The 14386-nt window shown below is 30.2% G+C and overlaps 1 protein-coding gene across 3 annotated transcripts; it reads left to right on the top strand.

The window, feature by feature from the left end:
* Positions 1 to 5061: 5061 nt before the first annotated feature.
* On the top strand, positions 5062 to 9276 carry LOC112802751 (calcium-transporting ATPase 8, plasma membrane-type). 3 transcript variants are annotated; one of them, XM_072237854.1, is made up of 14 exons: positions 5063 to 5214; positions 5466 to 5636; positions 5769 to 5986; positions 6352 to 6508; positions 6767 to 6823; positions 7241 to 7364; positions 7470 to 7588; positions 7910 to 7947; positions 8072 to 8141; positions 8344 to 8414; positions 8532 to 8592; positions 8678 to 8749; positions 8884 to 8937; positions 9046 to 9276. In XM_072237854.1, the coding sequence occupies exons 4-8, from the start codon at positions 6495 to 6497 to the stop codon at positions 7944 to 7946; spliced, it is 351 nt and encodes a 116-aa protein (XP_072093955.1). In that variant the 5' UTR covers positions 5063 to 5214; positions 5466 to 5636; positions 5769 to 5986; positions 6352 to 6494; the 3' UTR covers position 7947; positions 8072 to 8141; positions 8344 to 8414; positions 8532 to 8592; positions 8678 to 8749; positions 8884 to 8937; positions 9046 to 9276. The 3 variants fall into 3 exon arrangements, with proteins under 3 accessions (XP_072093953.1, XP_072093955.1, XP_072093954.1); XM_072237853.1 differs by lacking the exons at positions 7241 to 7364; positions 7470 to 7588 and having other exon boundaries at positions 5065 to 5214; positions 7858 to 7947; XM_072237852.1 differs by lacking the exons at positions 7241 to 7364; positions 7470 to 7588 and having other exon boundaries at positions 5062 to 5214; positions 5769 to 6508; positions 7858 to 7947.
* Positions 9277 to 14386: the final 5110 nt, after the last annotated feature.

Raw genomic sequence — 14386 nt, 5'->3', positions numbered from 1 at the left:
GGCTGTTATGCATGATTGTTGGAGGAAGGCTATTGAGGCAGAACTCACTGCTCTTGAGCAAAACAAAACCTGGATCATCACTTCTCTTCCTCCTGGAAAGAATGCAGTTGGTTGTAAGTGGATTTTTCGCACAAAATTCAACCCAGATGGCACTATCGAGAGGCATAAGGCACGTCTTGTTGCCCAAGATTTCACTCAAATTCCTGGAGTCGATTACATTGACACCTTTAGTCCCGTTGTGAAAATGAGCACTGTGCGTGTTCTTCTTACCGTTGCAGCAGCAAAGAATTGGCATCTTCATCAACTTGATGTGAATACAGCTTTTCTCCATGGAGACCTACATGAGGACGTTTATATGAAACTTCCAAAGGGGTTGCAGTGTTCCGATCCAAACTTAGTCTGCAAGTTGACAAAATCTTTGTACGGTTTGAAACAAGCTAGTCGCCAATGGAACATCAAGTTGTCTGCTGCACTTGCTGATCTGGGGTTTACTCCATCTGAAAATGATCACTCGCTTTTTACCAAATCCACAGGTACAACTTTCACAGCTATTCTTGTTTGTGTTGATGATCTTGTGTTAGCTGGAGATGATTTAAGTGAAATTCAAGCTGTCAAAATATTTTTGGATGATAAGTTCAAAATTAAAGACCTTGGCCTTCTTAAGTTCTTTATTGGGATGGAGGTAGCACGAAGCAATGCTGGTATTGCACTGTATCAAAGAAAGTATGCATTGGATTTGATCACAGACTGCGGTTTGCTTGGTGCAAAACCAGTATCTACTCCTATGGAGTACACTACTTTTCTGTCTAAGGCTTCAGGCTCCCCTCTTCCTGATGCAACCATCTATCGTTGATTGGTGGGCAGACTTCTGTACCTTACTAATACAAGACCAGATCTCAGTTACTCTGTTGGATGCCTATCTCAGTTCATGGATTCACCAACTGATGCCCACTTGAAGGCTGCCTATAGGATCATCTGGTATCTAAAACAATCACCAGCAACTGGCTTATTTTTCTCTGTCAACAATTCTTTCACACTATCTGGTTACACTGATTCTGATTGGGGGGCTTGTAAAGACACCCGAAAATCCATCAGTGGTTATTGTTTCTTCCTTGACCAAACTCTTATTTCTTGGAAGAGTAAGAAGCAGGCTACCGTTTCAAGGTCGTCCTCAGAAGCAGAATATCGCGCCCTTGCTAATGGCACTTGTGAACTCGTTTGGTTACTCAAACTACTAAAGGAATTCAACATTCTTCCTCCTCTTCCGGTTGATATCTTCTGTGATAATAAATCTGCTATCTATATTGCTTCAAATCCTGTCTTTCATGAAAGAACCAAGCATGTTGAGGTTGATTGTCATGTGACTCGAAACAAGTTCAAAGAAGGGGTTTCTAATCTTAGGCACGTTGTCTCCAGTGAACAACTGGCTGATCTATTCACTAAATCCCTTCCTCCAGGACCATTCTCTCATTTGCTTTCCAAGCTGGGATTACTTGATTTGCACAAACCACGTAATACCAGCTTGCGGGGGATGTAACATAATAGAGTTTGTTTTTTGTATAGCTGTCAAGTTGGTTAGTTTGTTAGACATAATTATAGCACTATTAGTTAGTAATTTATTTTTTCTTTTGCTATATATATTGTAATTGGTACTCAGTACTCTGTGGTGGTTCTTTTAATCAATTATTCTCTCTTTTCACTTCTTTTCAATTCTTCTTCCATTATTTTAAATTTCAATGACATGAGAATACATCACCAACCTTCTTCTTTTCTTATAATTATTTTTGTAATTCACTTGAATTTTAAGCTTGGTATCATTTTACATTTTAAGATATTGCTTTTAGTTCTAATACTTTTGAGTTATCATCAATTATAGGAAATCTTTGCTCCCCCTCTTTTTTTTGTCAGATGCTAAACTACATTAAATTCTAGGTCCATATCATGGAAGGTTCTCCTTTAAAGCTTTTACTCACAAGAAAGCAATTCTTTATCGTGGTTTTGGTGGAGACGTATCACTAAAGTATCCACCGTACACAAGCAAAATAGAGGGTTATAAAGTTATATTCAATTTGAAAAGTTCAAAATCCTCAAACGATTTCCGTGCATTTTTAAAATGGGTTCAATGCATAAATTGTCTTAGGATGCGACATATTAAAGATCTCTCCAGTGTAGTTGTTGAAACAAGAAGAGGTAATACCAAACAAATTAAATTATACGTTAAAAACTTTTTTTGTTTTCGTTAACTCTTGACATTAATCAGAAATTGTGCACAAGTTACTTAATTCAACATGATTAGGAACATCAAGTTTATAATATTAAGCTTGCATTCTAATATAAAAAATTTTCTTGATTACTGAGCTCATTTGAATAAAACCATTCTATTATTTCACTTACTTTTTAGATATTAAAGATTATTGTTAAATGGATTAGATTTTTATTTATACTAGACTAATTACTAAATATAATTTTTAAAAAAATTATATAAAATATAATAATTTTATATATTTAATAATTTATTATTATTATTTTAAAATCTGGGCTAACTGGCCAAGACTTCCACTTGTCCCTTCTATGTTCGTTCCTACAAGATAGATAAATCTTAATTAAAATATATTTAAAATAGGTTTAATTACTCTGATGTTACCTATAGTTTCACAAAATTTTTAATTAGATCCTTATATTTTTTCTTTTTAATTAAGTTTTCTGCACCAATTTTTTTTTTCAATTAAGTCTCTCTTGGCAATAATTAACTTAATTTTATAGGAATCCAACTAAAAAAATCGTTCAGAAATCCACATAAAAAGAAAAAAAATGGTGGGAACCCAATTAAAAAAAAAATTTGGTGGAAGGACTCAATAATAAGAAAAAAAAGTACAAGACCTAATTAAAAATTCTGCGAAACTATAGGAACCAACGGAGTAATTAAACCTTTAAAATATTAGTAATAAAATTAGAACAAATTAAACTTATTTCTATTTTAAAGATTTTTATAAAACTTGACAATAAAAGTCAAAAATAATATTTTTATAAAAAATAAATCATTTCAATTTGTTCAATTATTTGATAAAGTATAATATTTTATTTTATATTTTTTAAGTGAGACAAAAAAATATATAAAAAATATTAAATAATAAAAAATTATATTAAATAAAAAAATTAAAAAAATGTACTCCCACTTTTATACATGACCCCAACAAACGCTCTGTATTTCTTTCTATGGGTACACTCAGATATTCAATGCAAAATTGAACCAAAACTCCAAAAGCTTGTACCAAAATAAACTTATAATGGCCACTGAAATTAATTAATGGTCGGGGGCGAAGATTTACTCTAGCGAACTGGCTAGCTCTATATGCTACTAGCAAAATGCAAAGTTTTCAACAAAGCAATCAATGCTTCATAAATTTACATCCTTAATAACACTGAAGTTGCCGAACTTGTCAAGAAATTAACAATGGTTGCACCCAAAACATGAACTCATTGCATCACCCTTTATGGACCTTTTTAGTCCAATTTAAATCTTCAGCTGCATTGTAAGGAGCAGCGGTTTAAATTGTCAGGTTGCTTCCTCCAACTTCAATTACTGAAAATTTGATAAAAAATTATAATTTTTAGAAACAATTTATATATATATATATATATATATATATATAACATTTTAGTACAAATATTATACAATTGTCCTGATTAAAAATTGTATATATATCTTTTTTAAATTTATGAAATTCATTGCCCTCTAAACTAAACATATAATTTTCGCCTGAATCGATTTAGGTACAATAATTTAATAATAAAAATTGAGGAACAAGATAATTCGTTGTAACTAAAACGAATTAATATGGAAGATTTAGCTTGGTGGAGAATCGCTTGAGTAATTCATTGTAGAAAACAATGAATCAGTATGAAGAGAGTATAAATTGTTACATTTTGAAAAGAGTATAACTAAAATAACGACTACCACTACTAGAAAAATAGTTATTACAAACGGATATTTCCAATGGATTTTATTCCACGGAAATACAGACGAAATTTCAGAGGAATCTTTTGTCGGAAAACAAAAAAATGAATTAGCATAAATTACAGACGGAAAAGAGAATCCGTCGATAAATCCGTCGGAAAAATGAATTTTTTTTCCGTAAAAAATTATTACAGACGGAAAATCCGTCTGTAATTAAATAAACAAAAGGTTGTGTTTTATTAAATTATTACAGACGGAAAATCCGTCTCTTATTCGAATTTATGCGCTACTTGTTTCATTAATTTCTTGATCAAAGATATTCTCACAGAAATCACAAGTGCATTTCTCGCTCGTGTGTTGCTTAGTTGATGTGTTTTTCTCTTCGATCTCGCCTCAACTGTGCAGGTAACCTAATCAGAAGGAGGTGCTGTGAGGTTTTTGTTGTATTTTATTGATGTATTTTGTTGTTGCTATGAGGTTTTTTTCAATTTTCATACAGTATGAATAACATTATAGTAAAGAGTACCACTACTTTGGGTTTTATATATATAATAATGCTTTTCCTGTCATTGAAACATGAAATAGTAGCAGCAGGAGATAACAATTACAATGATCCATACTTTTGTTTGAATTTTGAAGAAATTTGATGGTGCATGCAGTAGCTGGGATTGATAAACCCTAGGATTGTGATTTAATTAGAGGTCAGTTTATTCTTCTTCAAGCCCTTAATGATTTATAATTATAGTTATTATTTGTTTATTTATTTATTGTTTGATTATTTCTGGATTTTTTTTAGAATTTTAAGATTTAGTAATTACTTTTTCCCTCAGTAAGCAAATGTAAGTTTTAAATTTATATAGTTCTATTGTGACTTTGTGAGCTTAAGTTGCAGATTCCATAGTTTAGAAAGTACAATAAAACTTTGGAAGGTTTGCTTCTTTTATCGAAATTTTAGTTTTTATGTGAAATACAAAGCTATAATATCTTAATGGTGCAACATAGGAAGTGATTTTTGCTTGGCAGAATAGATTAGAGCTTTATGACATTGTCAGACAATTCGCTCTCCTGGTTTATATATAACCATTATTTCTGTTTTGGCTTATGCCGCTGCAGCACTTGTGGAAGCACTCTCTGCATCATACACCATTATCCTAGTATTTTCAAAGCTATATCTCCTCACTATATTTTCCATTTCTTTTGGAGAAATGGAAAAGCTGGCTGGCTTTTACTTGGTGGTACTGTCTTCTGCATTACAGGTATGTGTGTCTCTTATCATCTTGATAATATTCATCATCATTGTCCATTGATACAGAAGTAGGAATATTATCAACTTGGCATGCCTTGGTTTGGCTATTGACTAAATTTTCTATATGAGAATTGTGCAAAGAGAGACTTGCAACTTAATGTTACTGGTGGTTTCTGAAATATTTTGGATTGATTTTATTTGATTTGGATCTAAAATTTAAAGAGAGAATGAAAAAAATTTGATTTCTTTTTATTGTATTAGGAATATGGGAAGTACAGATGTCAAGTGGAAATTGGCTGATCACCTAAAGCTGCCAAAGGGAAATTAAAGCCAGTTGCTGTGGTGGTTTTGGATGGATGGGGTGAGGGCAACGCTAATCAATACAACTGTATTCACACTGCTGAAACTCCAACCATGGATTCCCTCAAAAAGGTAGATATATAGATATAGATACTACATGGTATATGCACCCTTTTGTGGAATCTGAAATCATTTTCTTTTTGCATATATTATGATATATTCATTCATATAATGATAAGATCTAAGATTGGTCCCCTTTTTCAGGGTGTATATGTTTGCTTGAAGCCTCATGGAAAAAGTGCTAGAGACAACTTTCTGATATATATATTTGAGTTCTGCTAACTGAACTTTGGAGTGAAAGTTTTATATAATTAACTAAAAGGAAAGAGCTTCTCAAGACCTAGTTGGTGGGAAAGTCCAGTGTTACCTCCAATGTTGCAGCCTCTTTCATTGAGACACTTGAAGCCAATGAGCTTCTCAAGGTATTAATTTCAATTTCCCTGTTAATTGTGTTGTTATTGTTATTGGAGGAACATGCTTGAGAGATTGTCTCGCTTCAGTATTGTTATGCTTACCATGTGTTTGATGAATTTCCTGAGAGAGATGGAAAAGAGCGGAACTTGTTTTCTGTGTTTCCTTTTCCCAATTCACAAGATTTAGGTACTTTTCCTCTTGGATTGCTTATGAAATTGGGTGTAAGTTTTCTCATGTTTTGCATTTGTGATTGGTAGTATTTTTCCTTGCTTGAAGTTGTTAGTTATTATTAAGCCACTGTTTTGTGCCTAATATAATTGATGAGTACTACTTGTATGTACTACTTCATGACCAATAAACTTTCTTATATTAGATGACCAATTCTGCCTTTTGTTACTGCTGAGGACCAAAAAACTGCCATGGCCAAGGCTTCTAAGGCATGTGCCTTTCTCAGGAGATGTCCTTCACTAACACTGGGTTCCATGTTGGAGGAGATTGCTGCTATTCTTCCTGGCCATGAATTTGCTTCTGTGAGTGACATTCAGTTAAACTCTTCATCTTCATCATCATATTAATTTTTTCTACTCATTCTTATGTAGCCATGTTTTTACATTCTTATGTTGCATCTATGCTTTATTTTCCTTAAGTACATTTCTAATCTTTTCTTCGTCTCAGTGATATTCTTCTTTTATCAAAAGATACAAAAATTCACCCCACTGTTTCCTTAATAACTGCTTTACTGCCTGTCTTTGAGTTTGGTCATTAACTTTATCTGTTGCATCATGTAGATTTTGTTGTCAAACATGGCTTATGCAGATGACGACGAATCTCTTGTTGAAGCTGAGGTTCTCTCCTTTCTTTCTCATTAATAAGTCTTTTTTCTCAATATATTAAAGAACAATTTTTGGTTAACTTTATCATTCTTTTTGCCATGGCTTAGGTATTCTGTTGTTTGATTCTGATGACTTTAATCCTTGGCAGAAAGTGTAATTATGGGAAAATTTAGTTTAACTTGTTTGAAGTTTGATTAAATCATGCTATCATCAGTTTGTGTAATTTTTGTTTCAATACTTTGGTAGTGTTTGGATTGTCTCTGAGATTTAAGCGGACGGTTGGTATAGATCTTAGTACAGATTTACACTAATAATAATTTCTATTAAATTTGCATAGTTGGATTATTTATAGTGTATGCTTTGATTTACCTTGAATTATGACTCCTATTTGTAAAGGAGTGTACCAAAAATCCATTTCTTCAATGCCAGGTTTAAGGAACAAATAGGAGATGTTTTAGCTGCTCGCGCTGCATATATTCAGCAGACTCGTAAAGAGTCAGATTCTGATTTTGTGCAGAATGTTATATCAAGAGCCAATATGGAGAAACGTTTGGTATGCAATTAGCCTTTGCTACAATTGAAGAAAGCTTTACTCTTTGATGATAAGCTGATACAGAAAAGATGACTACATGCACTACCTGTTACATTTTTATTGCAGGGAAATATGGAGTCAGCTTGTGGTATATACAAAGAAGCAATAGAGATGGTTGTAGCTGAAGAGAATTTACAGCATGCCCTCCCTAATTTATATGTCCATTTCTCTCACCTAAATATATGGTACGTGGCATATTTATCATTTTTTGTTGATAAAAGGCTAAGCATCATTCTAGCATCATCTTTTTAGAGCCTAAAATGTTGCTTGATTATCTTCAGGCCCTGAAATCCTCAGAAGAGTCTTTAAGAGAGCAAGTTTAGAATCTAATCTGCCCTTTTTTTCTGTTAATGTAGTTCACTATCCATTGATGGTAAAGTATGGTGCACTCTGATGTTGGATAGTCTGCTTATGGTTATTGGGCTGATGTCTTTGTTTATGTTGTCTATAATAGATGTTTGTTTGGGATGCTTGCAAGGATCTGACCTTGATTATTTTAATGGTAGCTGCTGCAACTTCATTAGTACTGGGGATAAAATCTGAGGTGAGAAAATGTGGTAGAGTAAATTTTAAATGTTGAGAAATAGGTTGATTAGGAATATGTTTTTAAATGTTGAGAAATAGCCAAATAGGTTTTCATCCATAGAAGAATTAATTTTATATTTCAGGGTATTAAGGAAAGATGGTATGATGGTGGAAGCATTGCTTTTGCAGTTATTCTTGTTATTGTTGTTACAGGTACTATGCCAATATTTTGTCTTTGTAAAGTTTCTAATAAAGCATTCAAACATGTTCTATGGTTCTATTTCTCAACTTGATTTTTTTATATAACTTTGTTATATATTATGGAGGTTATCACTTATCACAATAGTTACTTCTGTAGTAATATTATCGTTTGAAGTGCACATCACTCTCTTTCTTTCTCCGCTTCATTTTGTAGCTACAAGTGATTATAAGCAGTCTCTTCAGTTTCGGGACCTAAATGAGGAGAAGAGAAACATTCGTTTGGAGGTTTGATTTTTGCTTCTCTGTACTTCTTTATTATTACTATTATTATTATTATAGCATCCTCCTTATCATATTTATATATTTTTTTCCAATCTTTAAATTTTCTCTCTACATGAGAAGGTAATTAGAGGAGGTAGAAGAGTTGAGATCTCAATCTAGTATGACTGAGGAGAGCAATATTGTAAGTGTTTTTTTCCATTATGTGCTGAATAAAAAAAATTACTTGTCTCATTTCTTAAGTTTGATAATCATTTTCCTTTTTGCAGGTTGAAAAGAATTCTAAGAACCCTATTCTGATATCTGGTTGTAAAGTTGCAGATGGCAGTGGTGTTATGCTCGTAATGTTTTACTTTATTTTGCCATGTGTGTGTATGTGTGTCTATATATTGATTGCCATGTGTGTGTTTTACTTTTTTTGAAATTCCTTTCATCATTTATGAACTGAGTAACTCAAATCTTGTCTTTTTCCCAGTAATGGCTTCGGGATCCGATGATGCTCTTAAGAGTGTTGGTTTAGTCTTAGCAGGTAATAACTAATAAGTGTTTATCATAAAATGCAAAATTTTAATTTTGATTCTGGGGTTGCAGTAAATTCAATAATCACTTTTATTTCTAATGATATAAATATTTTCAGGACTTACCAACTGAATCTGGAACTGTGATCCTCTATGTTCACTTGATGAAACAAGCTCACAAGATTTTGAGGACAGTTATATAGTCTTGTTATTTGCATAACTTAGTATAGTTGAACAATACATTGAGTTTATGTTTTGAATTATAGTTGATGTATCAACACACTTTGATGTATGATTGTTACTTATTATTATAGTTGATGATCAATACATTTTGTTTATGTTTTGAATTATATTGACTTGCTTGTTTATAGTATTTTTCTTTTAGTTTGATAATACGATGAATTTGTTTATTTTTTGAAATATTATAAATATTCGAATACATATTAGATAAAAATTTGTATTAAATTTATATTTATTTTGTATGAAAACAAGCTTATTTTGTAATTAGAAAAATAAAAAAAATTATTTTACCTTACTGACGGATTTTCTGTCTGTAATTAGAGTATGAGATGATTTTCCAAAGTTCAAATTACAAACAGAAAATCTGTCGAAAAATCCGTCTGTAATTACAGACGGAAAATCTGTCTACAAATCCGTCTGTAAGTCTATAATTATAGACGGAAAATCTGTCTGAATATCTGTCTGTAATTATAGATGGAAAATCCGTCTGAAAATCTGTCTGTAATTACAGACGAAAAATTCGTCTGAAAATCCGTTTGTAATTACAGACAGAAAATTTGTCTGAAAATCCGTCTGTAATTACAGATGGAAAATCCGTTGGAAAGTTCGTCGCCTTCAAAAAATGGAGGGAGAATTTACAGAAGGAAAATCTGTCGGTAACTAGTAAAAATTCGTCGGTAATTTTCCGACGAAAAAAATCCGTCGGTAAATAATTTCCGACGGGACTTTTACAGAGGGACAAAATCCGTCGATAATTTCATCGGTAACCAAAAATCCATCTGTTAAAGACTAAATCTGTCTGTAAATCTGTTTGTATTAATCTATTTTCTAATTGTGTACAGTTAAAATAATGAGTACTATAAAATAATTTCATGTTGTATTGGCAACCAAATAAGCATATATACACCAGATAAGTAACGTGATAGATTAAAACTACAAAATTTATAATATGAAAATATAGTTATTAATAAGTTAACCGTAGATAAAACTAATAAAACTACTTATATATTTTTTATTACCGAAAACTTTACAATCTTAAAATGAACTTGTTTGTTTGCATATTTATTTAAAGTGTTTTCTGTTCTTTAGTAATATTTTTCTAAAAAAAAAACAAAAATTATAATTTTAAATTCTATTTTATGTTTTTATTCCTCATCATAAAATTCTAAAACGATAAAATCAAAATGCAAATCAAGTAGACTTTTACATTTCTTTTACAAAAGTTTTTATTTTTGAATCATATACGAGTGTTAATTTTAATTTATACCATCAATATTGTTAAAAAAATTTAAAATCTTATCTTTTCTATGTATATAAGATTTTACTTTTGTTGTGTTAACAAGAAATAAAATAAAAATAAGATTAATTAGGTAATGTCACTAGAATATAAAAATATAAAAATGGTAGTGTTAAAGCTTATATATTTTGGAAGGATATATAAGATTAATAATATAAAGTAAACCTCACTTTAATAATATAATAATTTTGAAAAATGAAAATACCATATATAATTCTAACATAATTTATGAAAATATGAAATGACGCCAAAAAAAATCTTGTGCGTTTACAATAAAGATATTCTAAACTATTAGGTTATGTAATTTTTATCAATCAAATTAAAATGAGTCAGTCACCAAAAAAAAAAAAAATGAATTGGTCAAATCTATTCATATTTACTTTCAGAAGCAGTTTTACAAACTAGAAGTAGTAACAACGCAGTATAATACTGGAAGATATGCTTGAAAAAGAGGGGTTTATCTTTTTCTAATCAAATAACCTTATTAAAAGTAACGAGTTTACTAACTTATGTCCTAAAAATATATGTTAAGAACATTATAAATAAATATTTAACCAAAAATTATTGAAAAATTAATTTTTATTTTATATTTTTAATACATTAAATACATTAAAATATTTAAAAATTTTCTGTTATTACGCTCTTTGACATGTTATTTAGAGAAAAACACTATTATTTAGAGAAATTATGTTGTCTTTGGTAACAACATAATAAACTCTAAAATATAAGTAAATCCTGCTAGGGAGCCAATGAAAAATTTTGGTAATGTGTATAATGAGTTAGTTATTTAGCTTAATAGAGATAAATAATAAATTTAAAAATTTTCTTCCGTTATTTTACATTGAATTTCAAATTTTAAATCCCCCATTTCAAATTTCAAATTTTTAAAAAATTCAGTTAGTTATTTTTAAAAAATAACCATCTAAAATTTTAATTTACTAAAGCATTTCACTTAAATACTCTCGTCTTTTTCAACCGGCAACCACCCCACCTTCATCAATAATCATCCCATTTCACCGTCGCTATTTGGCTTGCCACACGTCACTCACCCTTAGTAAAAATAATCATCCACTTAAGGATAAAAATAATCATCCGCGTACCTAATGAATTGAATATCTAACATATTTTAATTATATATAAAACTAAACCCAATCCAATCAAAATAATCATCTACATAAAAATTAAAATAACCATCTGCATACCTACTAAAATGATCATCCTAAATTAACCATTAAAATAGAAGAAGAAGATGAATAAACAGAAGAAACAACTATTGTAGTGAAACATAATTTTGAAGGACTAGACATGACGAAAACACTATTGTGAAGTATAGGATTCAAACAATGAAATCACAAGTTAATATCAATTCTGAATGAAGAAAATGGAATCGAGAAAAAGAAAAGGCTTACAACGATGATGTCAGGGTCACACCAGGGAAGCTGGTCTTTGCCGGAGAAGAAGTTACCAACGAAGTCCACTATCATTCCGAGCTTCGCTTCAAACTTTGCCATTCAACCAACAATAACCACCGAATTTCCACCGAGTTGAGTTGAGTTTTATGAATCGCTGCAGACACGACAAGAGCAGCGGTGGAGGGAGCCCGTGTGATGCAAGGATGACAGAGAGAGATCCTACAACGCGAAAGGCGGCAACAATGGTAGAAGAAGCTGGTGGGACGGAGAGAAGAAGCAACTCGGTGATGGAGAGAGGAACAGGCTCATTGGATTTGTGTGGAGTGTGAATGGAGCTCGATAGGGTGGGGATAAAATTAGGGTAAACTCAATGTTTCTGATTGAAAATTTTAAATTACAGACAGATTTTTCGTCTGTAATAATTTAATAAAACGCATCATTTTTATCCATTTAATTACAGACGGATTTTCCGTCTGTAACCATTTTCCACGAAATAAAAATAATTTTTCTGACAGAATTATTGACGGATTCTCTTTTTCCGTCGATAATTTATGCTAATTCATTTTTTTTATTTTCCGACAAAAAATCCTTCTGAAATTTCGTCTGTATTTCCGTGGGATAAAATCCGTCAAAAATATCCGTCTATCTGTAATAACTAGTTTTCTAGTAGTGAATGCTTGGATCCGAAGAAGAAGAAGAACATGGTGGTATCATCAGTGAGAAGAGGTTTGAAGGAATGGGAGAAAGCAAAGTCAGTTCGGAAGAGAGGCGTGAAAACAGCGGCAACAACGTTAGGTTGAGCGTCGATGGGGGCGCGTCGGGTTGACCAGCGGAGGTGAGGACGGTGTCAGTGGGAGGATGCGGCGATGTCGGTATGGCCAGCGAGCAATTCAGTGACGTGAAGTGAGGACTGGAGAAGATGCCGGTGAATTTTAGACGAGTATTGGAGGTTATGGTAAAATTAGAAATAATCATACATAGTGTGAATGGATTTAAATGCTAATACTAATTTTTTAAAATTTAAAATTTAAAATTAAATAATTAATTAATGATCTAATTTTTAAGGTGAGTTCTATGATGTAGAAGGAAGATTCCTTCTACACCTATATATTTGTGTTGTCAAAAGGACGATAAGATAAGTATATATAGAGAGAGTGTGGTTAAAGACAAACTCTGCTCATGGTAACTGACATACTTCATGTTGACATTAATATCACGTGATGGTATAGAGTAAGTTGGTTAATTGTATTTATTATGATTAATTTTTAAAAATGATATTGGACCTAGTTGTAGTTGTATTTTTTGTTTAAACTATTTTGAAAAAGTAAAAATAAATTTTAATTATGAACTAACCTATTAATGCCAATATTTTTGTCCGATGAAATTTTGAGCGTGTGGTTTTGTGAATTGTTAAGGTTGTAATACTAATCAAAGTAACTCCATTAAATTCACATAAAATTTAAACTTTCTTTTTTCATGAATTAATTTCTTTTATTCACACATTAAAAATTAAACTTAACTCCCAAACATTTATTAATAACTACTTATTTTAATATGTGTATATAATTATATATTCATATATAAATATATATATTTAATTATTTATATATAAATAAATTAAATTATGTATATACATTAACATATATAAATAAATTAATATTTTTTCAAAGTATATATTAGTAATTAAAATTTTTATTATTAAGTAATTATATTCTAACTGTATTTTTAATAAGTTTTAACTATTATTTCAAAAAAATATTTAAATGAGTACTTTAAATATCCTAAACGAAAAATATTCATTTATAAATATTTAACGTTAAATCTTACACCGTATATCCTAAATCTTAAATCATATTTTTTAAATTCTAATTCATAAATCTTAAACCTTAAACCTAAATTTTAAATTATAAACTATAAATTTTAAACTCCTAGATTTTTAACCTTAAATTCTAAATCTTGTAGTTAAAGTCAAATTATAACCCTAGAAGCAATGCTTCAAAAAGTTTGATTACTTTCATGTATTTTCATATGAAAAAATGTTGTTTATACCAGTAATTATATCTATATAATAAAAAAAAGTTTAGGAGGCCAGCACTTAACCAATAAAAAAAAGTAAGTAATTTAACATCATTAGATATAATTTTACACTATTAAAAACACTAATAATAATTAATTAATAAATAATTACAAATCACAAAATTTACTACCCTTACCATTCCTCTATAATAAAATTATTTGAAAAATATTTATAAATAAAGGTATGATTTAAGATTTAGGATGTACAATGTCAGATTTAACATTGAATATTTATAAATAAATGTTTACCGTTTAGGCTATATGTATTTAGTATTTAAAGTATTAATTTAAATAATTTTTTTTAAAATAATTGTTGTAACTTATTAAAAATACAATTAGAATATAATTACCTAATAATAAAAATTTTAATGAGTAATATATAATTTGAAAAAGATATTAATTTATTTATATACCCTAATGTGTATACATAATTTA

Source organism: Arachis hypogaea, chromosome 5 (assembly GCF_003086295.3).
Source record: "Arachis hypogaea cultivar Tifrunner chromosome 5, arahy.Tifrunner.gnm2.J5K5, whole genome shotgun sequence".
NCBI lineage: Eukaryota > Viridiplantae > Streptophyta > Magnoliopsida > Fabales > Fabaceae > Arachis > Arachis hypogaea.
The sequence above is the reverse complement of the archived record's forward strand: the minus strand, read 5'-3'. Positions and strand labels throughout refer to the sequence as shown.

Excerpts from the sequence above, each read along its gene's own strand:
- LOC112802751 (XM_072237852.1), top strand. The coding sequence starts at position 6,398 with ATGGCCAAGGCTTCTAAGGCATGTGCCTTTCTCAGGAGATGTCCTTCA. Across the intron at positions 6,509-6,766 it reads CTGGCCATGAATTTGCTTCT|ATTTTGTTGTCAAACATGGC; the intron begins GTGAGTGACATT and ends TGCATCATGTAG. Across the intron at positions 6,824-7,857 it reads AATCTCTTGTTGAAGCTGAG|ATGTTTGTTTGGGATGCTTG; the intron begins GTTCTCTCCTTT and ends TGTCTATAATAG.